At 42.7% G+C, this 26,919-nt stretch overlaps 1 protein-coding gene across 2 annotated transcripts in view; it reads right to left on the bottom strand.

Annotated features, from left to right (window-relative positions):
- scaper (S-phase cyclin A-associated protein in the ER) overlaps positions 1–26,919 on the bottom strand; it is a 347,711-nt gene that overhangs the window by 253,792 nt on the left and 67,000 nt on the right. The window contains exons 6-10 of one of the 2 annotated variants that reach the window (XM_038784220.1): positions 26,609–26,740; positions 24,266–24,420; positions 22,412–22,534; positions 14,290–14,558; positions 9,619–9,843 (exon numbers count right to left, since the gene is read on the bottom strand). In XM_038784220.1, the coding sequence (XP_038640148.1) occupies positions 9,619–9,843; positions 14,290–14,558; positions 22,412–22,534; positions 24,266–24,420; positions 26,609–26,740 (904 nt within the window). The remainder of the gene's footprint in view (positions 1–9,618; positions 9,844–14,289; positions 14,559–22,411; positions 22,535–24,265; positions 24,421–26,608; positions 26,741–26,919) is intronic. The other variant, XM_038784221.1, reaches the window with a different exon arrangement.

Genomic DNA, 26,919 nt, shown 5'->3' with positions numbered 1-26,919 from the left:
CCTGCTATCTCAAAGTAATAGCCCCTGGAGTTGTGTGGAACTCTTACTTCGCCAAGTAGACCATCCCAAACCGCATATTGCTCTTGTACAACGCTGCCTTCGCACGACCAAAGGCCGCCTGCCATCTTGTCAACTCCTCCATAAGATCCTGGTATATATGAATACCATTGCCTTCCCACCTCACCTTTTGATTCTGCATCGCCCATCTCGATTCTTTCTCCTTCACCTGGGAGCTATGAAAGTGCACAGCTCTCGATGGCACTCTGTTGGCCTCCAGTCCCTCAGGCAGTCCCACAATCTGCAAATTCTGCCACCATGATCTGTTCTCCAAGTCCTCCACGTTGGCTCGCAGCCCTTTATTACTGTCCTGCATCTTCCGCAGCTCCTCTCCTATCAAGGTGAACTGGTCGCTGTGCCGCGATAATGCCTCCTCCACCCCCTTCAACACCTCTCCATGCTCTTGCACCATCATCGACATCTTTCCCAGAGCCTCCTTTATCAGGGCCAGCGTATCATCCACCAACTCCTTGAGCAAGGCCATCATCTCCTTCCAATGCCTATCGAAATGCTAGGCGAACTGCCGCTCAAATTGCACCACCACCCACCATCACCTCAACCAGCTTGTCCACTGTAATGGGTGCAGCCCCAACTTGTTACCTTTCTTCCGCCATCTTTCCTCCTACAGAACTCTGCACTGAACCAGCTTTCATACCTTTTCGACCCGTATTTTTCTTCTGGTTTTTCGATATCCTTTAGTTTCCGTAACTTTCCTGGAGATCAATCATATAAAATTTCCCCACAAATTGGGCCGGAAAGGGCCAAAAAAACGAAAGTTCTAGTAGAAGCCATCCAACGTGCGATCTCCACCTACATGTCACCATCGGAAGCCTCAGTCTCCCTTTTTTTAACTAACTTCTATTCATGTGGTGCCTTTATCTTATAAATTGTCCGAGGCACTTCACAGGAGCATAACAAAGCAAAATGTGACACCTGGCCACAAAATAGGATATTAGGAAAGTTGGCCAAAAACTTGGTCAAAGATGGAGGAGTTTTTTTCGAGTAGGAAAGATAGAGAGGAGGAGAGATTTGGGGAGGGAACTTTAGAGTTTAGCGCCTGGGCATCGAGTAATGGAGTAATGCCAGACAAGCAATCCAATAATTTAGCAACAATGGAGGGGTCGAGTGAGGTGATAATAAGCTACAGCTGGATGTTGTCAGTGTGCATGTGAAACCTAAGACTATGTTTTTGGATGATGTCGCTGAGGGGACAGCATGTAGATGAGAAATTGGAAGGGGGGAGGCGAAGGGGCTAAGGATCAATCCCTGCGGGACACTCTCAGAAGTGGTAAGAGAAGACATGGCAGTTAATTAACAATTATATATATAAAAGCTAAACCCAACCACGACAATTTAGCACTGACTGTATTTGGCCCAGTGAACAGCAGATGCAATCTGAAACCAACACATTCTCCCTGTAGTTTTTTTTTGATCGGCCACTTTAAAAAAAAATCAGTGTTATAAAAAAGTAGATTTTTTTTTGCTGTAAAATGAGCACAATTTAGTCAATAGGATTTATGGTGAAATGTACGAAACTGTCATAGCGTGTCTGGTTAATCTATAATAATAAACAACAGCTCAATTGCAGATTTTTTGCAATTAAAATTAGATTCTGTATGGCGATGGCATTTTGAACTATATAACCCTAGGATGAAGCTGTGAAAGTTAGATGCCTGCCACCAGCAGTGGAAGAAATTGGAGATGCTGAACCAAGAAAATCGCTTATGAAGCAAAAGACAGAACATTAAAGCATATTGGAACAAGTGTGTTATTTATTTTAGCATACCGGTATAATGTCAGCTTCGCACAGTGGATTGGTGCACTCTCACTTTTTCAGTCAGAAACTAATGCCCACCAACAGGATTTGAGCACATAACTTCAATGTAGTTCTTGGGGAAGCTCGGACTTGTCAGAGATGTCCATTTACAGATGAGGAGTTCAATTAGGACCCAACCGGCTTGCTGAGATGAATACAAAGACAATTCTACGGCACAACCGAAAGAGAAGCAGTTCTTTGTCCTCATCAACACTTCTCTTGTACCAACAGCACAGACACCAGACTGACCAGTCATTCATCTCATTTTCAGTAACTGCACCCCAAAAGTAATTCATTAGATGTGAAATTCCTTGGGCCTAGGGCGGCACAGTAGTTAGCATTGTTGCCTCACAGCGCCAGGGTCTCAGGTTCAATTCCCGGTTTGAGTCATTGCGGAGTCTGCATGTTCTCCCCGTATCTGCGTGGGTTTCCTCCGGGTGCTCCGGTTTCCTCCTACATGTCCCGAAAGATGTGCTTGTTAGGTGAATTGGACATTCTGAATTCTCCCTCTGTGTACCCAAACAGGCGGTGGAGTGTGGCGACTAGGGGATTTTCACAGTAACCTCATTGCAGTGTTAAGGTAAGCCTACTTGTGACAATAATAAAGATTATTATTGCACCCTGAAGACTCAATATGGGCACGTGTGAACGCACATTCTCATCTTCCCTTTCCAAGTAGGTCCAATGGTTGCTACAGTGCACTTTTGTCAACTGCCTTAATTTCAAGTTTTGGAACAGGCAGAAATGAAGGTAGAAAGAAATAGCTCAACTGTATTGGAGATATTTAATATAATTTGGTACGTGCAGCAATTTCTTTCCCACCCATAATCTGCAGACTTTTCTATTGCAATCTGGGCATCATCTCATCACTGCTCAAAAGATCTTGGCCTTTCCTGGTGTTGTGCACAATGACATTTCATTCTAAGTAGGGTTTGCAAACTTAAAAAAGCTTTCCTGATTTCTAAAAATGTGACTGCCAAGAAAACAGATTTAAGCACAAGATATGTCAAATGCATTGCTTTACAGAACTTTGTCCAGCAAAGTAAAGTACTTTCATAATTGATGGTGTGACTCATTATTAGGCTTCTGTGGTTTCTAACTATACAAAGAAAAAAGGCAATTGAAGGGCTTGACAATTTGACTTCAACATTGCTGGATTGGAGGTAGCTCAGAGAGGGGGGTATAAGACAGAAAATGTAGGCCACACTCCTAATTGGTGGTCAATAGCCACAGTTGCAACAACCAGCGTGGACAATTGTTGTGAATAGAATTGGTTGGGAACGGAATCAAGATCAACTGACTGAACCTTCCAAAGTTGAATGCAGGCACTCACTGCTGAGGGCCATGCATGAACAACAGCCATGTAGGTGAAGTACAGGCTCCTCTGGAACCTTTCACATCCCAGCGTTCTTAAGAGACCGAGGGAGTAAAGAACAGAAAACTGGACAGACAGAACATGGTAGTATTCAATGCCTGTATAACCATTGATCCATTGCTTAATCATAAGTGGTATATTAATAATCACATGTTTCTACATTTTGCAACACCTACAGTCTTTGTAACTACAGAATTGAATATTGTACACAAGTACATTTAACTCATTGAGCTCCTACAACCTTAAGATGCCGCCAGTTCCCCACAGCTTAAAAGTGATCATTCTATTTGTGTTATCTTGCACTCTGAACTCTGGCTGTCAATGCTAACCTTGTGCTATTGCCCTGGCTGTTAATATTGTTTACACAGACCTCGATCTGTTGATCAATTGGCATTTTGACCAAACAGCCAAGAGGTGACAGACATGTTCCTTTCTCACCAAATATGTAGCTATGCTTGAAAGTAGTGGGAGAGTGCCTCTTATTAAAGAAAGGCGACACCAGGCCGCCATGTAGCACAACTGATTCCAAAGTAACTCTTAAGAGCTCTGAGAAAATTTGACCCTCATATCAGATACAATTGGCTTATGACATTTTAGGTCTCCAAATAATAGTGAACATTTCGAAAACAAAATAAATCTTCTCCCTCGGAGTTGAAGAAAGCTGGCAGACTGCCCTTCCTCCTTAAAACTACAGATTACTGAATCTCAAGCATGGCGTGATCGCTTGTTCCCAATTTATATAATTCTATCTCCAATAATGTTCAAACTTTTTGGAATCCTTCACTACCTTCACACCAATTTCTCAATTAAAAACAAATTTGAATTGTCACCACGCTTGAATCTTCCGTCTGGAGTCGCTTCAGTCTTCAGTACATGGTTAAAGGGACAATGCACAGATCAACAAGTACAGAGTGGGCTAACGGGTTTGGTTGGTCTTTGTCTCCCAAAAATACAAGTCAAATTGTTTTTTTAAAAAGCCAAGAAAGAGGGTAGGGAGAGATCAGGAAGTGAGATGAAATGGGAACAAAAACTTCACTTTTCAATATCTTGAAATGTTACAATCAGGTAAAGATATTTTGACAGAATTTTGTATCAGATCACATGCCAACCTGCTGTCAAAACAAATGTTATGGAAGATATCAATGGACCTTTTCATACACTGCCCTCCGTTTTTGTTTTCGGCTCTGTTAGCAATCTGACATATCGGAATGTGCCCACGGAACACAAAGTCAGATACCTTACTTTCAGTAAATGGTCTCAACATATTTCAATAGAAATTCAAAAGCTTCTTCCACGGCAAGTACAGGAGGATCTCGTCGCCAGTGTGATACAGAAATATTCCCAATGAAAACTCTTGAGTTATAAGGATCACAGGGAATCTACCATTCTTTACTATGAGATGGGGAAGTTTTAACACATCTCCACTGATGCAATGTCCAATGCTAAAATGAGTTGCATGTAGCTTAACTGATAGCCAGCTTTCATGTTCACTACAGTGATATTTTCAAAATTGATAAAGAGAAAAGATTTTAAATTATTAGAAGTCTGCATTAATATAGCACCTTGCATGACCACCACAATATTCCAAAGAACTTTCTAGCCAATTCAGTTCACCGTTGCAGCCAATTTATGCACAACAAGCTTCCACTAACAATGATGTAATAATAATAATAATCTTTACTGTCACAAGTAGGCTCACATTGCAGTGAAGTAACTGTGAAAAGCCCCTAGTCGCCACACGCCGGCGCCTGTTCGGGTACACAGAGGGACAATTCAGAATGTCCAAATTACCTAACAGCACGTCTTTCGGAACTTGTAGGAGGAAACCGGAGCACCCGGAGAAAACCCACGCAGACACGGGGAGAACATGCAAACTCCACGCAGACAGTGACCCAAGCTGGGAAACGAACCTGGGACCCTGGAGCTGTGAAGCAACTGTGCTAACCATTGTGCCACCATGCTGTCCACGGTAATGACCAGATTTGTGATTCCGATTGAGGAGATAACTTCCTTGTTCTTCTTCAAAAAAGTGACACGGGAGATCTTTTACATCCACTTAAGGGAGTAGAAGGGGGTCTTTGTTTAATATCCAACCCAAAAGACAGCACCTCCAACAGTGCCGCATTCCCTCTACAACTTCTTTGGTATTGTAAACGGATAATGGGAGAAAGTTTCGCTCATCAGTCTGTTATGTGTCATCACGGAACATCTAAACACAAAACTTCTCATTTGAAGCCACCCAAATGGTTTTCATACTTTCAACACAGAGGGAACTCCCACCAACCTTTTTGATCTGCGCTTCACTAAGTCTCATATGACAATTAAGTGGCAATTAATCTTTATATTTTAAACAGGCCTTCATATTTTAGCACAGGTATTAACAATTCCACTTTGAAGGGATCACAAGTCCAAATTCTTGGTATTTAACTTTCATTAACCCATGAATTGTCAATCCTCTTAAGAACCAATTAATGTTCAAAGGTCCTTGGAGCATGAACAATTGAAGACTTTAAAAGATACAAATCAAGGACAAATGCGACACAATAATATTTAAAGGTTACCATTTTATGATCAATGCAGCCTCTATTTGACTTGGTCCTCAGGAACTTGGCTCAATTCAGGATCTGTTACAATAGTTCAGCAATAAACTGCATGAATCGTGTACAAAGCAATAAACCATACCTGTCCACTGAACAGAGGCCTGAAAAATTAGGCGTTCTATTAATAACTAGGAAGCTTTCATTTTGCCAAGTACCAGAGGGCTTATAAATATTTTAAAATACTGTCTCCATATTTTCTTGCAACTCTGCCTTAATTTCTCTGCAACTAATTATTTGTCTTCCTTCTATGTATTTGTGCAGCTTAAAATAAAAATATATTTGTCCCTCTGGCATTAGGGTTTGTGTCTTTCTCCATCACTAACCCCCACTGTCCTTAAGATTTTATTTTGTTTTTTCTTTCCCTCCATATTTTAAGGACAATATGTTCGAAACCCCATCTTTCCCCTGAGAAGATGGGTCTCAGGCCATCCAAATGGGTACACCATGTGGCGAGTTCCCCATTTTACTGAAAATCAAATAAAAAGTCCTTAAGTGCTTTGATAAATAATTCACAAGGGCTAAGGATTACCTTCGCCCATCACCAATTAGCCCATCTGCTATCTTTCTGCAAACTTGTTCGCTCATACCAAACAGATTACGTGAAAATATCAAAGTCTGGTGGGTGTCATTCCCATTTGATCAAAGTAAGTTATGAATGACATCCTCCTGGAGACAGACTCCTGGACCATTTTAAGTGCGGCTTTAAAATCAATCCTCAAATGTTAAGGCGTGATTGGTGAGCACGTCAGATCCTGACTGTGGCTTGTCTTTTTAGACCAGAGGGAGACAATCAAACTTTTTAAAAAATAAATTTAGAGTACCCAATTAATTTGGTACTGTATACTATAAACAGATAATGGGAGAAAGTTTTGTTCATCAGCGTGGCCAATCCACCGACCCTGCACATCTTTGGGTTGTGACACGGGGAGAATGTGCAAACTCCACACGGACAGTGACCCAGAGCCGGGATTGAACCTGGGACCTCGGTGCCGTGAGACAGTAGTGTTAACCACTGCGCCACCTTGCTGCCCTCCAATCAAACCTTTTAACCAAATTGGGACAAACTTAGCATCTCTCAGATTAATTATTTGGCAAGTGACTTAATGGACAAGGAAAATCAGACTTTGCTCTGATTGGTTATAAGTAACAAAGAACAGTAGATACATAAATGGATCTTGTGGTGTCTTTATTCTTGAACTGAGAGTTTAATGGCCATTTGTGTAATATATTTATAGCCTGTGCAAGTTTATCTTTCATACATTCAGAACAGTAAGTTTGCCAATTATGTAATTGAAGTTATACCCAACAAATCCTTGTTTTCAAGGATTTAATAGATGGAGCTGGCTTCTGGCAGTTTCAACGTTTACCTCCATTCATTAACATTATGTTTTCATTTCACCACTTCAACTTTTCTTATCTGAATAATTCACCTAAAGAAGCTTTTGATTGCTGCAATGTAATTTGCCTGTAATTACTTGTCAATTATCCTGTTCCTTTCCAAACTGTCACCTATCAAATTCCTCATATTTTTCCTGTCTCCACACCAATGCAGGAATTTTAATTAAAATATGCTTTACATTACAGTCCTATACTTTACCTTGGTTTTGGGAGGTTGATCTATGTATGCCATTTTCCAAAATGTACATTTTTTATCTGGTACTCTCTCGGTAAGCCTTTGGAGATTGGTTTGAAACATGCATGCTTGGAGTATTAGGATGACACCTAAATGGTATGTTGCACAGCTTCAGAGTTTAAATTCAGAGTCTTGGAAGCCTGAGAATCATAAAGCTGAGAAGCAATTCAACCGAGTGTCCTGGGCCCAACCATCTTCAGCTGCTTCATCAATGATATTCCCATGATAAGGTCAGAGGTGGGGATATTTGCACAACATTCAGCAACATGTGCCGCGACTCAGATACTGAAACTGTCCTTGTCCATATGCAGCAAGACATGGACAACACTCAGGCTTGGGGCTGATAAGTTGCAAGTAATATTCACGCCACACAAGTGCCAGGTAATAACCATCTCCCCATGACATTCAATGGCATACCATAGTTGGATTCCCACCATCAACATCCTGGAGGGGGGGGTTACCATTGACCATACACAGAACTGGATCAGCCATATAAAGACTGTGGCTAGGTGCAGTACGGTGGCGCAGTGGTTAGCACTGCTCTCTCGCGGCACCGAGGTCCCTGGTTCGATCCTGCTCTGGAGTTTGCACATTTGCACAGGTTTCGCCCCCACATCCCAAAAGATGTGCAGGGTAGGTTGATTGGCCACGCTAAATTTCCCCTTAATTGGAAGAAATTAATTGGGTACTAAAATATAAATACTGTGGCTACAAGAGGTTGGAGGTAAGAATTTTGTAGCAGGTAACTCACTTCCTGAATCCCCAAATCCTGCCTGCCATCTGCAAGTCAGCAGTGTGATGGAATGTTTTTTTAAATAAATTTAGAGTACCCAATTCATTTTTTTTTCAATTGAGGGGAAATTTAGCGTGGCCAATTTACCTACTCTGCACATCTTTTGGTTTGTGGGGGCGAAACCCACGCAAACAAGGGGAGAATGTGCAAACTCCACACAAACAGTGACCCAGAGCCGGGATCGAACCTGGGACCTCGCCACCGTGAAGCAACAGGGCTAATCCACTGTGCCACCGTGCTGCCCACAGTGTAATGGAATGTTATCCACTTGTCTGGTAAGAGCAGCTCCAACAACCCTCAAGAAATCTGACACCATCCAAGACAAAGTGGATGGGTGATTGACACCCCATCCACCTTCAACATTCACTCCCTCCTCCACCAACACAGTGGCAGCAGTGCGTACCATTTACAAGATGCACTGTAACAGCTCATCAAGGTTCCTTCGACAGCACCTTCCAAACCCACAACCTCTATCATCGAGGATGACGAGGTCAGCAGATACATGGGAACGCCACCGCTTGCAAGTTCCCCTCCAAACCACCCACCATCCTAATTTGGAACTGCAGTGCCGTTCCTTCACCGTCACGGAGACAAATTACAGGAACTTCCTACCTGACAGCACTGTGGGCCTTCCAACACCGCATAGACTGTAGCCGTTCATGGCGGAAGCTCATTATCTTCTTCTCGAGGGCAATTAGGTATGGGCAACAAATGTTGACCGAGCCAGCAACGCCCACATCCCGTGAACAAAATTTTAAAAATCACACAGCACAATGAGCTTTGAAAAGTTATTACAGCAAAGTAGCCATAAACGTAAGAAGAGCTTCCTATTGATTTCAGTATTATCTGTTCATCTGTGTGACACAAAAATTCGTCATTGCCCCTTCCCGTCCCTTTTCACCTCAATGCTACCTCCAGTTACAGGGTTAAATGATACCAGACTACATTGCTGACACCAAGTTCTCTCTATTAAATGGCAGCTAAGCTAAGTAGTAGTACTTTCTCTCTCAAGTCAGAAGATGATAGAACCACAGTCTGAATAGAAACTGGCACCAATGCCCCCCCCCCCCCCCCCCCCCCCGGAGAATATTTTCATTGTGCGTAGATTGCTCATTTGAATGCACCACTATTTAAATTGTTACCCCTGACTATATCAACACGAATCTCGTGAAGGGGAGAGAAACTGAACAAAGTGTTTTCTGCAGCCATTGTTTTGTACAGAAGGGAAATACTTAGAATTACAGAATTTTGCAAACCAGTGTACTCTGAGAACTAGGAATCAGTTATCTTGAACAATGTTATCCCATACAAGCAACATATTCCACTTAATCTTTTACTACTTACGTTTGAAAGCTCACTGGAGAGATCCACGTCAGGTCCCAGCCTGGGAGTGTCTGATGGAGTTGGTTCTTGCACAGAAATGACAGGTATCACTTCCACCTTTACATCCTCTGACAGACAGTTTACATCTTTTTTGTTCTCAATAGCGTCTGTTTCTTGCTGCCAAGACTTGTCTTGCAAAGGCACATTATCAGGCTGCGCTGGATCTGCAGACATGTTTGCTGTGTGCTAATGTAACATAATGCTTATTAACAAGATGTTTCAATGGCTCTGCAATTATTCAAAACGCTGCTATTGATTAAAATACAAAGTTATTTTGGCCCAACTCTCCCGAGTTAAAGCTGTACAAAGACAATTTGGATTTGCTTCCAATTAGATACTAATTAGATTAGAAGCACCTTGTAAGTAGGAGATTTTGTTGCAAGCTGTAAAAGAGAAGACAGCTGTAGAGGAAAGTGCTTACATGTAAAATAATACCCCTTCATATTACAGAGCCATTTATAGTTGAATAAGAACCCTGGTGTGGAATATATCTACATGGCAGGGTAAGTTTGTAAGCACTGGTAGAATCCTACAGCTGACCACTGGTGCATAGTTTGGTCACAGACCTTTTGGACTGCCGAGCAAGCTGAAGGAAAATCATATGGAACAATTTGCATTTATACTGAATTTTGAGCGTAAAGCAGCCCAATGCACTTCACAAAGTATAAGCAAAACAAAATGGATGTAGGGCCAAAGAAGGGATGGGGGTGGTGGTGACTGAAAGCTCAATGAAAAGTTTTAAGATAGTTTTGAAGACGGTGAACAGGCAGAGGCGTTGAAGGAGAGATGTACAGTCCTTGGGCTGCTAATTACTGGGCTGCTAATTACTGGGCAGGGTAAGTGCTCGGCCTTCCTACTTACAGCCAGAAACCTATAAACAACCCATTCTTTCAAAGGAAGCACTAGAAATGGGATGTCCAAACTGCAACCTACAGGGCATATGCTGCCCCAAAGCACTCACAATCCAGTCTCTGCAGCAATATTTGCCAGATTGTGCCGTTTCAATTTTATGAGTGTGACTGTTCGGCAAAGACTGAACTAGTGGTTACGGCACTGTAGCACAGTAGTTAGCACAGTTGCTTCACAGCTCCAGGGTCCCAGATTCGATTCCCGGCTTGGGTCACTGCCTGTGCGGAGTCTGCACGTTCTCCCCGTGTCTGCATGGGTTTCCTCCGGGTGCTTCAGTTTTCTCCCACAGTCCAAAGATGTGCAGTTTAGGTGGATTGGCCATGCTAACTTGCCCTTAGTGTCCAAAAAATGTTAAGTGGGGTTACTGGGCTGCGGTAGATACGTGGGCTTCAGTAGGATGCTCTTTGTAAGGGCCGGCACAGACTCGATGGGCCGAATGGCCTCCTTCTGGACTGCAAATTCTAAAATTCTAGTGCTGTCACATAAATGTAAAATCCGAATGCCAAAACAATAATCAGAATTTACAAATAAAGGGGAGTTTTCCATTAAGCCCCGAGTCTCTATGGCAAACATCAAACAGTCCAAAAAGCAACCGGCTAAAAGAAATGCTTCTTTTGCACACATTCTGTTTATCAGGCTTTCACTGTAACCAGAATTCAATGCATTAGAGGTACATGACTGCAATTGAGAGTTATAACAATAAAGCTGAGGGTTAACGGTAACGGTTAACGGTCTTATAAAGAATAAAGTCAAAGGAAATATTGCACACTTGAGAATACTTTTGAAATCAGAGTAGCAGCTCTATAACCTAACAATTACAGTCAGTATTAAATTCAGTTCAAGACTATTAAGAGTACAAACCTGCATTGTGATTTTTTTTGATAGCTATTATTCACTGACATCCATGGTTGAATGCTGGATTACTGTGAAATATTGATATCTAGTTTTTCATTAAATTGCGCTCGTCAAGATTCGGTATATCAGTGCTGAAGTATGGAACATTTTCCATCTTGAGCATCCAATGTCAGCATCATGCACTCTCAGATCATTAATTTCAACACGTTCAAAATTTTAGCCCCAAGAGCGTAAATACCATTAAAATCCTCGTGTCATCCAACCATTCAGTAGCTAATGGTCGGGGGTGCCAGCACATGCACTAACTCTGGAAACAAACTGTCCCTCTGAAGCAATTCACTGAGAAATGGGGAAACTTTAAGAGCCAAGAATTTAAACATTCATAATATTCAACATAAAATGTCAATTTAATACAAAAGCTTAGTCCCTTGGGCTCTTGGAATGTTCCCATTTCTGAATTACTGATTTATGGTACATGCCAGATATAGAATTTCCCATCAGTGCCGGCTACCTCTTCATAAACTAACAGCAATCACATATCGGTCCACAACTCTGCTCTGTAAATACCGCCAGACATAAAGGATAGAAAACAAGCGGAGAGATGAAATTGGGACAAATTAGACCAAACCTGGTATCCCTGGTGCAATTGAAACAGTATACAATACATTCGGTTACCAAGTATTCAGAGCGTTGCCCAACATAGAACTGAGCTGCAGATACCAAATAGTGGTGGTAAAATCACTTTCCTGTAAGGGCTGTGCTGAAAGCAATGTTTCTTTTTGGGTGGTCATTAAGGTTTGTGGTGCCCCCCTGGAATTGAGGTTACCTAATCAATGGGGTAAAAGTAAATTGGGCAGGTGGTAAAAGACAATTTTTTTTAAGGCAATGCAATGTTTGAAATCCAAAATCGCAACAATGCATTTGCATCACTAAATAGATTTTTTCAAACAAGTAACAGGGTTACAACACTGTGGAAACAAAGAATGATTTTGCAAATAGGAGAAAGATTAATGTTTCTGCAGTCAGCTTTCAACTAGCAAACAGTATTTAAACTAGACTGATGTATCTCCTAATGCATTCCATTACACCCATGTCATGTCTCCTTGCCTCAGCTTTCCTGCTCCTGAAGGAGCATTTTGTTTCTGTCCACTTTTCTTCTCCATGTCTGTCTAGCATCATAGAATTTACAATGCAGAAGGAGGCCATTCAGCCCATCAAGTCTGTACCTGTCCTTGGGAAAAGTCCCCCATCTATCCCCATATCTCCACCCTATCCCTGCACCTCCAACCTATCTCTTAACCCCAGCTAACCTTTTTGGTCACTAAGGGCAATTTATCATGGCCAATCCACCTAACCTGCACATCTTTGGACTGTGGGAGGAAACCGGAGCACCCAGAGAAAACACACGAAGACACGGGGAGACCGTGCAGACTCCATACACACAGTGACCAAAGCCAGGAATCGAACCTGGAGCTGCGAAGCAACTGTACTAACCACTGTGCTCCGTACTGTCTACTAAAGTGAGGTTCAATTTCTCCCTCCTTCTGAGGATCCTCACTTGGTTTTCTGGTCCAAAAGTTTGCTTCTCCCTCTCTAATCTCACCACCGAATGAAAGTTTGTGTCTCAACTTCATAATACTGCTTTTCCCTCTCACACGCTCTCCTGAGTCTGGCCCCAAATTTCTCTCTCCCTCTGAAGCTCACCATTATGCTGCCAAAAACATCCCTCATAAATTTATCTTTGCTCCTTTCTCGCATTTGTTTCTGCTGCTGACTCTCCTGAACTTGGGCCCCAGCGTCTCTTTCGCTTCATTTAAATCCGGCTCCAACAGAAGGCAAGATGTCGGAGTTTATTTAATTAATTGTACCTGATCCTTCATTCTCTACAGTTGCTTACTCATTTAAATTTATTACTATGCAGACTTCCCACCTTTTCCTCGTTCTCAAAGGCCTCCTTTCATTTATTCCTTTGGCAATAGCATGTTTATTTAATTTAATTAATTAGCTAACCGTTCAACATTTTAATTACTTTGCAGATCTGACTCCCCAACAGAAGGAGCAGTGTTATCACAGTTGCAAGGGATATGCAGATGATGTACTGCAAACTAGTACAGGCCTCCATCGAACAATGTGCATCACAGTGGACTAGTGTAAAAGTAAAAGATCATTAAAAATTTTTGTTACTCCTGAAACTAGCCAAATTTAAAACAGTTGCCATTCGAATTCCAAAAAAAATGAAACCAACTGAGCCGTGATGGGAAAAATAAAGAGCGGAACAAGCACTTTCACAAATAACTGACGACCTATTGTTATTCATTGTTACCTATTGTTAACCCTAATGTGTAGTTGTCTGAAGAGTCTTCGTTTTTTGAAAACTTCCATGATGTTTGCAGAAATCAGTTTTAAAACCTGCTATGTCTCTAACATCATTTGGAATAGGATTCTTTTGCATCAGATTTCTGATCAGTGAGGGATGGAATCCTTCCTCTGCAGTGTGCCCCTTAAAACTTCAATCTGGAATATTGTTCTCCCCCTTCCCCCCCCCCCCCCCCTTCCAAAAATAATATTGGAAAAGAAACATCCATAAACTTCTAATTTAATTAAAAATCTTGCAGCGAGAGTGCAGCTGTTACTGGATTTTATTAAGGGGCAATTTAGTGTGGCCAAACCACCTTGAAAGAAAATTGTGTATTTGCTTTATAACGTTCATTCATTTCACTCAGAAGCTTCACGATGATTATAGGGAAGCAAGAGTTAATACAACTTATTAAAATCATGCAAACAATTAGCTGTCTCAAGCTTTTTAAAAAGTTTTAAACAGCTATTGCTAAAGGAGGATTTTACTAGTTTAATAAAGCTAGGGCTTACCTTATGGATGTCCATAGAGGTGTCTTCATTCCTGCTGATTAACTTTTCTGGTGTATCTGTCATACTCTCAGAGCTGGGGCTACTTTGTTCAAAGTTTATTTTGCTGTTTTGTGAAACTGAGAGACCATTTTCCTTATCACTGTCATCCTTCAGACTCAGGTACACAGCTTCCGAAGGCTTGGCACTGGCATTGGCTGCCATGGTGGCAGAACGCGATCGGGTAGCTCTTCCGCGCTGCACTGTTTCCCATCCTTCAGTATCTTTCCTCTCTGCAGAGAAGTGAACAAAGGGAACAGGTTGGTAAAATGTAGTGTTAACCTTGTGATCAGTAAAACAGTTGGCACCATTGGAATGGCAGAGTTCTCGGTCTCAGCTCTACAATGGACAGAATTAACAAAATCAATTTCAGACAGTTGTTCACTGAGGTCCAAAACGGTCACTGAGGCATTTCTCAATCTTGCTTACGCTCTCGGCTACTGTGGCACAAGTAATCTAAAGATAAAAGGAAAATGACTGCCTGTTGTCTTGCCTTCACTAATTGTGTCAGTCAAAAACTTTCTGGGAAGACTTTTTTGATGGCTACATTAATAATTATAGGATCATAGAATCTACAGTGCAGAAGGAGGCCATTCGGCCCATCGAGTCTGCACCAGCCCTTGGAAAGAACACCCTACCTAAGCCCACACCTCCAAACTATCCCCATAACCCCATAGGGGCTCGTTTAGCACAGTGGGCTAAATTGCTGGCAGAACACAGCCAGCAGCACGGATTCAATTCTCGTACCATCCTCCCCAAACAGGCGCCGGAATGTGGCGACTAGGGGCTTTTCACAGTAGCTTCATTGAAGCCTACTCATGACAATAAGCGATTATTATTATTATAACCCAGTAACCCCACAAAACTCTTTGGAAATTAAGGGCAATTTAGCATGGCCAATTCACCTACCCTGCACATCTCTGAACTGTGGGAGGAAACTGGAACACCCGGAGGACGGGGAGGACGTGCAGACTCCGCACAGCCAGTGACCCAAGCCGGGAATAGAACCTGGGACCCTGGAGTTGTGAGGCAACTGTGCTAACCACTGTGCTACCATGCCGCCCATTCTATTCACACAAAAACATAAATTGACAATTAAATTGGTGCTACTCAAGACTTTCTTCACCTGAATATTTTCCATTAAAAAACAGCTCAATTGTTACTGAAAATGGTGTATTTTACAAAAATGGTGTTGAGCATTGTTGGTTATCAATGGTCAACAGTCTGTTGGTCGAATTGATAATGTCAACAGCCAATGTAGCATCAGAATATCTCGGGGCTGATGGTCAGCCAGACAGCAAAAGGTAAAACACCTGACTCGCCTGTGTGTGGAATGGAGGGCAGAATCAGGCTCGGCTATAATTGTTCCCATGATTAAATAGCTTGGTATTAAAGGACAAGAATTGCAAGCCTTTACTTGAAGCCTTGTTACACGCATTTTCTGGATGCAGAATCAGGGTCAAAATGTCATGGTCCTATCTCTGCCGAGAGCTCACTTCTAACAAAACAATGCACTGACAGTAAAGTCCCACAATCTTTTCCCTTAATCTTCTAGATATACACTAGAAAAGCGATCAATTGTAATGGTTCCAAAGGACTACAAGTAGTCAGGGAACGGGCAACAGTGCTTAAAGGAGGGAAGAAAAGTAAAGTATCAAAAATAAAATAAATTATTTAGAATTCCAAAGCGACATATCAAGCATTGGGGATTGTACTATTTCTACAGCTGCTGCATCAACCACAGATGTTAAACAAAAGAATATCAGTTTTCATCATCACCCACAAAACTGCTCTCAAATATCCGATCCTCTGCTATGGTGGGCCTTTTACTGCCCCTGCTTCCTTAATGTACTCATACAGTAGTCATGCATAAGCTATGCACAACTGAAGACGTAGCAGATGTTTGCGAACTGCCAGTTTCACCCAGTATTTACTATAAACACATGGGAGACCACCCAATTTGAAAATGGAGCTCATCTCAGCACAATAAGCATCTGTACAATATCAATACTTCTGAAATTATGACTTTTAAAAACTGGAAGATTTGCAACAGCCTGGAGTTAAGAATACAGGGTGAATCACCCAGATTTCCCACATTGGGTTCCCCACATTGATAACAGAGGTTTGAACCAGAACAACCTAAAGGTAGCAAGAGAAACAAGTTAAAGCAGTGTTGGGCTATCTGCATCCCTATGGCCATGTGCCACTCATCTGGGTTCGGAGTGCGGACCACAAGACATTTTGTTGGCTGTTATGCCACATTTTGCTGATTTCCGTCTGCGTAGTTTTTTTTCCTATCGGTATGACTCAAGTGATGTGCATGGGCAAGTGAAGTGTGGTGTGCGCTGATTGACTGTGAGAGCTGTACACTCCCTCTACGTCCAAAGTGTAAACTTTTCTTTTATTTTTACCATCTGAAGTTGATGTTAGTTCTAGTCGTATATAAATGATTAAGCATTTTCTGTTAACTCGTTATGAAATATTCAGCGTGTATTAAATGTATTTAATCTTACTCAAGGGGTTATGGTTAGTGAACAAGCCCGATTTCAATCTTGCAAAGCACAGAGGGTCACTCATGCGACCCACTCACTGGCCTAGCTTCCCCAGCACGGAGCTGGAAAGATGAATACAGGTAGGCATTTGAACATATCACTACAAAACAAATCTACATGTTTTGTTTGGATGAGTCAATCAGGAAAGAAGTGCATTTTGAGACTGGATATTTGAGATTTATTATGCAAGCATACATGCCAGTTAAAACAGTGTAGATGAATAGCTAGTGGAACGGAGAAGGCTTTAATTTAAGGAGAATGAAATTTAGATAGGCCAGCAAGCTGGCCAATTTTGCTGGTTTGGAAATTTTGTATGCTACTGCAGAATTACAGCTTAATGTCAGGACATTCCCAATTAAAACGACAGTTGGGAAACATGGTAATATTAAAAAACAGCTCTCAATCCAGGAACAGCTGGGGGCAGCACAGTGGCACAGAGGTCAGCATTGCTGTCTCCCGGCGCCGAAGTCCCAGGTTCGATCCCGGCCCTGGGTCACTGTCCGTGTGGAGTTTGCACATTCTCCCAGTCTTTGCATGGGTTTTGCCCCCACAACCCAAAGAGGCACAGGGTAGGTGGATTGGCCACACTAACTTGCCCCTTAAAAATAAAATCCAGTAACAGCTGCACTCTCGCTGCAAGATTTTTAATTAAATTAGAAGTTTATGGGTGTTTCTTTTCCAATATTATTTTTGGAATGGGGTGGGGGGGCAGAAAAATATTCCAGATTAAAGTTTTACGGGGCACACTGCAGAGGAAGGATTCCAGCCCTCACCGATCAGAAATCTGATGCAAACACTTCATTCAATACTTCATGGCTCACATTTCCAACACAATTGGTTTACCCAAATCAAAGGAACGCACATACACTCGAGAGAAATGTTTCAGGGAATTTATCAAGCAAGTACCATATGGCAACATATGATCTGAGTGTTTTGTAGCCAATTATAACATCTCCTTAAAAGTACATTAGACTGCAAGTCAACATTTTACATATGACCAGTTTTGTTTTATTTTGTTGGAATTCCCAAAACATCTCACAAAATATCCATACATTTTGTGGGGGATTAACTTCATCGTCAGCATGAAAATCTTTTAAATCTTTCTCAGTCTCCACGAAGTTTGGCTAAATTTAGAGACAAAAATCATCCCCGTCTACCCTCTGGATGCGTTTCTTCAGCTTCGCTATTGTATCAATCTGAGCCTTGGGGAGAAGGATCTCGGAATTGGATAAGCAAACACCCATTTCCAGCCCCAGTTCCAATCAACAAATGTGTCAATCAGCATGGTTTTCGCCATCACTCATTTGTTAGCACTCTGTCATTGGAGTCAGGGGGATCTGGGTTATGGTGTCCAACCAACCCAGAATGACAGGCGTTTCCTGGAATTGAGGGCATTTATCCAGAGGCTCTGCCTCCACCAGCCTGGGGGAATCAGCCGTACAAACGCCAATCTTCCCCCCCAAACCCTGTCATCAACTGCTGTTAAAGTCGCAGGTTCAGTGGCATCGCCATCCACTGCCACAACAAATCAGAACCCTGTCGAGCACAGTCAGATGGGGTTGGAAAGTCGGGAAGTTTAGGAAACAGGAAATATTGGGATATTTCTCCACATTTGATTATTGAGGAAGAGGGAACGGGATATATTCCTGAAAAGGAAATATTTGCAAAGATCCTGTTAGCGCACATGACATTGGGCTTGCAGGAGAACATTCCACCCTTCCCAATGTCCTCCGCCTGTGCCGTAGTCTATATATTTCTGTGCAAATTCAGTCCAAGCTCAGGGAGCAGGTTAGAAATGTTGGTAATGAACTGAGTTTAGGACGATGTGTCCTGTGAGAGCGGTCCCAAACCGATAATCAAAAGTTTAATCCATCGTTTTGACAACTCCGGCTCTGCTCATCTTTTAGTCCATCTTTTCATCCGTGTATACATTTCTATTTTTTAATCTTTTCTTGGTTCACAAAGTACACTATGTTCCAAGAATGGTTGGTCAGTGTTTCTGCATGATAGAGCATTGCTTAAATGCTTGCTTGTTCGTGGTGCTGGAAGGAGTTGGGATGGGGCCCTGCCTTTAGTGGCATGGTTGCTTTTAAACGAACCCCCGCCCTGATGGTGTGCTGTGCATCGACGGATAATGGCTACGAACGAAGCTGCTGTTCCAGCTGGAAACGTCGGCTGAGGTGCAGGTCTTCAAGGCTCAATTCCAAGAGTTGCGGGGTGTTTCTTTGTAGGCAATGGCAGCGCACAAGAGGGTTCTTGCAACAGAAAGAGCACTGTCCCTGGAAGCCCACCTCCCTACTGTGGAGTTCCTGCTGCATCACCTGTTATCCATCCTGGTGGAGTCTGGGATTAGGGAAGGGGGACAGGAGAGGAGTGCTGCTGAGTCCAGTTTCCGAAGCAAGGCGTTGGAGAGGTTTTCGGTTGAGTTTGAGAATTGAGTGCCGATCTGGAGGCTGGGCAAATTAAACTTGACGGAGCCGACTAAATCCTATCATCTAGGCCTGGTGTTGATGTGGCCTTTCAACCGCTGGTCATGTGTTGTCCTGTTCCAGATATCAGTTGTTTGGAGTTGGAGGTGGCCAAGTTACTCCACCCCCGGACCGGAGTTTAGGTTGTAGACCACCTGGATTCTGGCGAGACATTCGTTCATCAAAATCATCGAGAGAGATCCCGATGAGTGCTCGTTGATCTTGATCCTGTTTCATCCTTCACCTTTTTCGTGCACCACTGAAAAAGTCTTTATCCTGAAGACTGCCTTACATTTCTGCTTCCCAATTGTTATCCTGGAATTTCCTCCCTGCTGATCATGTTGTTGCCTGCTTCATGTCGTCAATTCGTTCCATTTACAGGGAAGTGAATAGTGTGGAGGTGATGGTCTGTACCGTTGATTATTCTGATTTAAAAGTTCTTATCATGTTTAGCTGAATGTTGAATAAAGGATTTGTGAGCATTCTTTACCCTTAACCTCGTAGGGTCTGACAATCCTTGTGGTGGAGGGAGGGGTTAGCTTTCTGTGACTCTCTCTCTCCCCCACCAACCCCCCGTCTCACCTAGAAGTAAGATGAATGAAGCCGGAACATAGTAAGGGGTGGGGGTGGTCGGATTAGTTTGTCCTTGCTATGATCGAGGAAGGTCCCTCCAGTTAGAGCTAACCAGTTTTGGTTTGTTTTCTTTTAACTCCAATCCAAAGCATCCGTTGTTTCATCTTAGCCCCAGGCAGACTGTCTGTTATCATGATGAGAACTGGGCTATATCTGTCTCTTCCCGAGGGTCAAGTCAGTCTTTCCTTCGGAGACGGATCTCAGAGTTTTCTTCCCTCCTCCAGGGCACCAGGGATGTGGGCGTCTTGACGCTTCTTCTTCCTCAGGCTGAAGTTCCCATTGGTTAGGGTCAATCTGTATGTCCCTTCTTTCTGGGTGGGACTGATTAGGAATGAACTGGTGCAACCTCAGTGGGGCGTATGGGTTTGGGTTATGATGATGTTCCTGGAGTCCGATTCTCCAGAGTCTTTTGTAACAGCGCTGGGCAAGGCCAGGCCCGGCTGCGTGGTCAGTATCCTGCTGTTGCCAAGGACCGGGGGTGTTCCTTCTTGAGGTGCCTGTTGGGGGAGACCAGTGTGGCTGGGTCTGGCATCCAGGTGAGCAACGACTTTGGAATGACCAAGCACTGTACCCAAGGGTTATCCTTTTCTTTTTCCACAGGGTAGGAGTGAGGTTCCCCTGTGGCTCAGTTGCTCTCGTCCATTTTTATATGACTTGGGCGGTAGCCTGGGCAGCTCAGTTATCTAAATAAATTGTTCTGACAGTTCTTGTTCCTTCTCCTGGTCTTTTTCTTCTTTCTGAGTGACCCCAGAAGTGTGGCATCCGTTGATTCCTTCTCTTCATTCTTGGTTTTTCCTGAGCACTTGTGGGGATGTTAAAATGGTAGGTCTTGGTGCCATTGTTAAATGAGTTCAGGGCAGCACGCTTGCGCAGTGGTTAGTACGGTCGCCTCACGGCGCCGAGGTCCCAGTTTCAATCCCGGCTCTGGGTCACTGTTCAGGTGGAGTTTGCACATTCTCCTCGTGTTTAGCGTGGGTTTTGCCCACCACCCAAAGATGCGCAGGGTATGCTAAATTGCCCCTTAATTGGAAAAACCCCCGAGTGGTTCTGGTTGCCAGGGCGGGTTCTCTAGTGCCAGGGGGAGGGGTGGACTGGCCGGGGGTGGGGGGTCGATGGCCTAGTGGCCTGTTCTTCCCTTGGGCCTGAGACCCTGTGGGTGGGGTTTGGTAGCCAGGATCTTGCTTGCTGCTTGCTTGTTCACCTTTTCTTAATTCTCTAAGGGAGACCCTGGGTTTGAGGTTGGAGACCTGCCATTTCCTTGGACTTGTGTTACTCGGTCCTCTTCTTATTGTCTTGTACCTATATGGTGGCTGTCTGCTCTTTCCTGGGCTTGGAAGGTAGTTAGATTGCGTTGTGGGTGTCAGTGTAATTTCCCCCCTCGCCCTGGGGTACTCAGGGTTTTCTATTCCTCTATCATTTCTGCTTTAAAGTGGTGGGTATGATACCCTCTGTGTTGTTGGCTGTATCCTGCTTGATGCAGACAAATCTGGTTTTTGTGGGAGGAACACGTGGGTGATTTTGTGCCCAACTCATGCGATTTTATTTATTCCTCGGTTGGCATTTGACTTTAGATAAGTGCGCGACCTGATTCGCATTGCGACCTGTGGTTTTTTTTCTCTTTCCCCTTTGTTTTGATGCGACTACTGTAAAATCTTCCGATAAAAATAGTTATTTTTAAAAGGGGGCGATTATAAAAGGGGCCTGAAGTCAGAGAACCTTTTATATCCTGGCATCACAACTGCCGACTGTCTGCAGTTCAAAGATCATGTTTCTTGGGGAAAAGCTGCTAAAGAAACATCATTTTACTCTTAGCCATTTTGTACCTTTGAACTACACACAATCTCGAAGCAGCTGTCATTCACTTCTGAATTCTTCCAGCGTCTCTTGAAGCTGGTGAAAGTATCCAGTTTTGATGAAAACCTGCTTCAGGACTTTATCACACTATTTTCAATGCTTGCTTCTTAAAAGAACTCTTAGTCCTAATGAGCCTGAAAACTTTGCTGCTACAAACAGGACCGGTCACATTTGTGCCACAGACATGCAGCTAGTTCTAGACAGCTCGATGATTCAATGCAGCTAACTGTAACGATTAACTTGAATATATATTATTTTATAACATCTGTCAAGTTCAAATAGTAACTAAATAAAACCTTAAAAATACTCATTTATTAACAGTTTAGTTTTAGACTGCATGTCGCACAGATTATAAAACTTGCTCTCCATTCCTTTATTCAAGTTCCTGGTGGTGTAAGTAAACAAGATCCTAGCAAAAAAGGAACGAGAACACTGTCCGATCTGAGTCTATTGGAGACAAGAAAGTACTGGAAACTGCTTCTTTGACTGCTTCAGATATGATGCCCTCAAGGAATTGGCAGAATCATCTGGACCAACTCATTAGTACAATTCAGAGCAATTACTACACATGATTTGTACCTGCAACAGGATGAATCACTGGACTAAACACAGTAAGATGAGGTAAAAGAAAAGTACTGCGCACGCCTGGAATCGGAAGTGAAAAACGGAATTTCTGGGAATACTCAGCAGGTCTGGGAGCATCTGTGGAGAGAGAAACAGAGTTAACGTTTCGAGTCCATAAGACTCTTCGTCAAAACTGAAAACAGGTAGAAACGTGATAAATTTTATACTGTTGAAGAGAGTGAGTTCAGCAGGCGGAGCAAAATAGAGCAGCAGGTATGGGTGGGAGCTCAGGACGGATTTAACAACGGTGTCATGGACAATGCAGAAACTTGAACTTCAAGTTTCAGATCTCGAGTAGCTGGAGTCACTGTGGCGCATCCATGGGGCCGAGAGTTACGTGGATAGCACGTTCAGAGAGGTGGTCTCATTGCAGGTTAGGAGTCTGGAGGAAGAATGGGAAAGGCAGTTAATGCAGGAACCCTATGGGGCTCTGCTTGCTAATTGGTTTTCCGTTTGGATAGCGGTGAGGGAATTGGTTCCTCAGTGGAATACAGTCAGCCAACTTTGCAGCACCACGAGCAGCTCGGCTGTACAGGAGAGGAGGAAGAAGAAAGGAAGGGCAATAGTGAGAGTAGTAATGGGCAATCTAGGCTAGTGATTAGGCCGTGTGAGTGGCCTCTCTCATGTCCACGGGCCGGATGAGTGCAATTAGGCATTTGCATTAGCCACAACCCTATGAATAAGATTAAATACATTTAATACACACCAAATATTTCATAACCAATTATCGACAATGATTAAATAAACATTCATGTAGGAACAGGATTAGGCCATTCAGCCCCTCGAGCCTGTCCTGCCATTCAATGCGATCATGGCTGATCTGTGACTTAACTCCATATACCTGCCTTTGCCCCATGCCCTTTAATCTCTTTGCTTAACAAAGATTTAAAATCAACAACTGATCGAGCTTTAACTGCTGTTTGTGGGAGAGGGTTCCAAACCTCTACCACCCTTTGAGTGAAGAAGTTCTTCCTAACATTTCTCCTGAACAGTCCAGCCCTAATTTTTAGACTATGCTCCCTAGTTTTGGAATCCCCAGTGCAGATGAAATGAGGAGCTCTGAAGAACAGGGTTTTACCAGTATGCCACCAGTATGTGGGTGTTCCAACAACCCCCCCCCCCCCCCCCCCCCCCCCCACAAGTGCAGCTGAAAGTAACACTCCTCTTCTTTCTGATTTCATGAGTCTCTTAAAACAAGTCAGGCATTTCCATACATCAGTACGCAATGTGCTTAATTTGTCAAAACAGCACCAAGTGTGCAGTAGACAAGAGAGAGAGAGCAAGAGCGGGATAAAAACTGGTACAGATCTAGGCACAAGTTTCCAGACGAAAATGCGCAGATTATGGGCTGCAAGGAGGGTCCTCGGGAATTCACAAGTTCATTACATTGCTGTCTGTCATCAGATTCCAGTATTTACCTGCCCTTGTTGTTTCTGATATTGCATTCTGACAAAAACAATTCGACAATGACAGCACGGTTACTTTTAGGCAACTGACCTCCCCCCACCTTCTTTCCTCAGCTTTCGAAGAGTTTGGCCAACAAACCCAAGTGCAAAGCTTGCAAAAAAAAATGCAAAAATAAAAGTGACAAATAAAAGTTACTTCGCTTTATATGCAACCTCAAAATTTACTCTTTTATCACGCCACAGAATCTATGATTCCATCATTGTACAATATGAAACGCTCTGATGAAAAGTTATCAGCCTGAAACATTAACTCCGTTTCTCTCTCTGCAGTTGCCACCTGCCCCGCTGACTGTTACCAGCATTGTCTGTTTTCATTTTCACATCATAATAAAATATGACTCACCATTCGGGTGTAATCTAATCCGCTGTGAAGACTTTTGACAGTTGCTTCGACTGTGTTTTGGAGCCACAGTATTCGCCCGATTAGCTTTGACTTTGTCTGCCCAGCTGACACCAGTTGGGGCAAGACGAGCTGCCACCAGAGCAGGAGGGGCTGCCCTAAATAGAAAGTTAAGATGATTCAGATTCAAACCAGGAGGAGAAGGAGTCACCAATAAGGAAACATAAAGAATCTGGACACTATAGCTTCTCAACTTAATAGTATAAAGCCTGATTTCCCAACCAACAAGTGTCCCAATATATGACCACTTTCTCGTGCATATTTACAGCAGCTGTATCCAGACTAATCCACAATCAATGATTGACAAAATATTTATTCCACACTAAAAAAAACATCTCATTGTTGCTTGTGAGAGATTGGACAGCTGGCTTTACCGAGATTACAACTGTAACAACACCTCATTAAAGTGCTTAATTGGTTATGAAATGCTTTGGATCTTTACACAAGAGCAATTATTTGACATTCCTAGGAATTACATACACTTCCCGGATCAAGCATGGGAAATGCAAACATCGTCAAGTTTAATGTACTGCCCCAAATCCTTTACCTGTCCAAGTCCTTCTTTCCCCGGGGCCTGAATAGCACTTGAGCCACAGTTTAATGCCGTGATTGGTGGCATCAATAGTCATTTGTTTCCTGAACAAGTTAGCATTGTGGTGCTCTCATTGTTGACTTGCAAAGACCTTCCCCAAATATCAGATAAACTCCTCCAGACGCTGCTAAAGATGCACTTCACGAATTACAAATAGCTGCACACGGGTTCGTCTGCTGCAGCCTGTGTTGGGAAGTGCTCTAAAATATAGAAAAACTTAAAGAATTCGCAGCACTGGCAGCCACAGATGTTCCAGAATCCTTTACACTTGAATCTAAATTAAACCCCAGGTTAAATACCAGCTAAAAGCATTAACTTTTATACTTTGAAAATCATGTGCATTATGATTGTGACTTTTAAAATGTATTCTATTTTTAAAATAAGTAAGTAATTTACAAGAACATATGGCAAATATAAAATAAGTGAAGAGGATTTAATATGTCACTGTATTTAACAATGACTCTACCCTGTGCCAAGTCATCTGCACACTTAAAATGGTGACATGTGCGCGCCTTTGCTGTTCAGTAATGTCTAACATAATTTTATTTTTGGACTCTAATGTTGCACATTAACAATGAACTCAGTGAAGCTGAACACATCAACCATAACACATTAAATATGGTTTTTCTGTGACGCGAGTTGAGCTACCGTCTGAACACCATGTAAATGTGCATGTCAATACCAGTCAATGTTTACAGTGCTCTTTGATAATCAATAGTCATTTCCGGAGGTATTCCCATTACAAAATAATGCACATATTGAACCAACTCTACAGTGGTCTTCAACCACAATTAAACATGAACATTCTTCAGTGGCAACATATTTAATAAATTAAAAGGATTTCATTTTCATTGCATTTCATTTCAAGTAAGTGACATTAAACAAAGAATCAAACTGCTTGTGTTAGTCTCACACTTGCCTCTGGAATTTAACTTAATGCAACTCATAGACTGGCATTTACTACAGAATAAAGGAAACGTCATCACTTGCGCGGCATGGTGGCGCAGTGGTTAGGGACTCGGGTTTGATTCCAACCGCGAGTGTACGTATGGGTTTTCTTCGGGCGCTCGGGTTTCCTCCACAGTCCAAAGGTATGCAGGTTAGGTGGATTGGCCATGCTAAATTGTCCCAAAGTGTCCAACGGTTAGGTGGGGTTGCAGAGATAGGCAGGGGAATTGGGCTTAGGTGGGTGCTCTTTCGGAGAATCGATGCAAACTCAATGGGCCGAATGGCCTCCTTCTGCACTGCAGGGATTCTATGGTTTGTAGCACTTTATACACATGGCACCATCTGTTTTGGGTAAATAGCTGGAATTCAATTAATTTTCTGATTGACATTCCATCCTCAACCAATAGCGCCAAAAATACATTCACTGGTCATCCATCCAAGTTATTTGCGAGATATTGTTATGCACAAATTAGCTGCTATGTTTGCCTACATAACAATTATATTGAAAATTATATTGATTGTGAAGTATTTTGGGTCTGTCTGACAACATGACAGTGTTATAATAACTGCAGATTTTTCATTTACCAGTACCATCTACAGAACACCACCATGAAACGCAAACTAGCTCCTTGAAGATTTCAGGACTCTGTCTCAAACACTGGGACAAAGGGCACACATACATGTCACATGAAGGATGTAATAATCTTCAATTGTGAAAAAACAAAGACTAAGTTAGAAGCACTTACATGGTACTGGGAGCCCCAAAGTTTAAGCTCCTTCGAGCACTTGATGTTGTGCAAATTCTGTCGGCCGGTGGACTTGGCATAACATGTCGCCCTGGGGACATTTTCCTCACTTCCCAAGCCAGCGAGGTGGGTCTGCCAGAGAGAGAGGACACACGTCAAAACTTAATGACACATATAAATGTGGAGCACTGTGCTCAGTTCGAGTCTCCATATTACAAAAACGATAGAGAGACTCTGAAATAGGTTACAAGCAAAACTTGAGGTGTTATAAGTTTCCGTAACATGTTCCCGTAAACAAACGGCTAAGTGCT

Source organism: Scyliorhinus canicula, chromosome 24, assembly GCF_902713615.1.
Source record: "Scyliorhinus canicula chromosome 24, sScyCan1.1, whole genome shotgun sequence".
Classification (NCBI taxonomy): Eukaryota; Metazoa; Chordata; class Chondrichthyes; order Carcharhiniformes; family Scyliorhinidae; genus Scyliorhinus; species Scyliorhinus canicula.
Note: the sequence above shows the minus strand (reverse complement) of the source record. Positions and strands in the feature narration are given on the sequence as shown.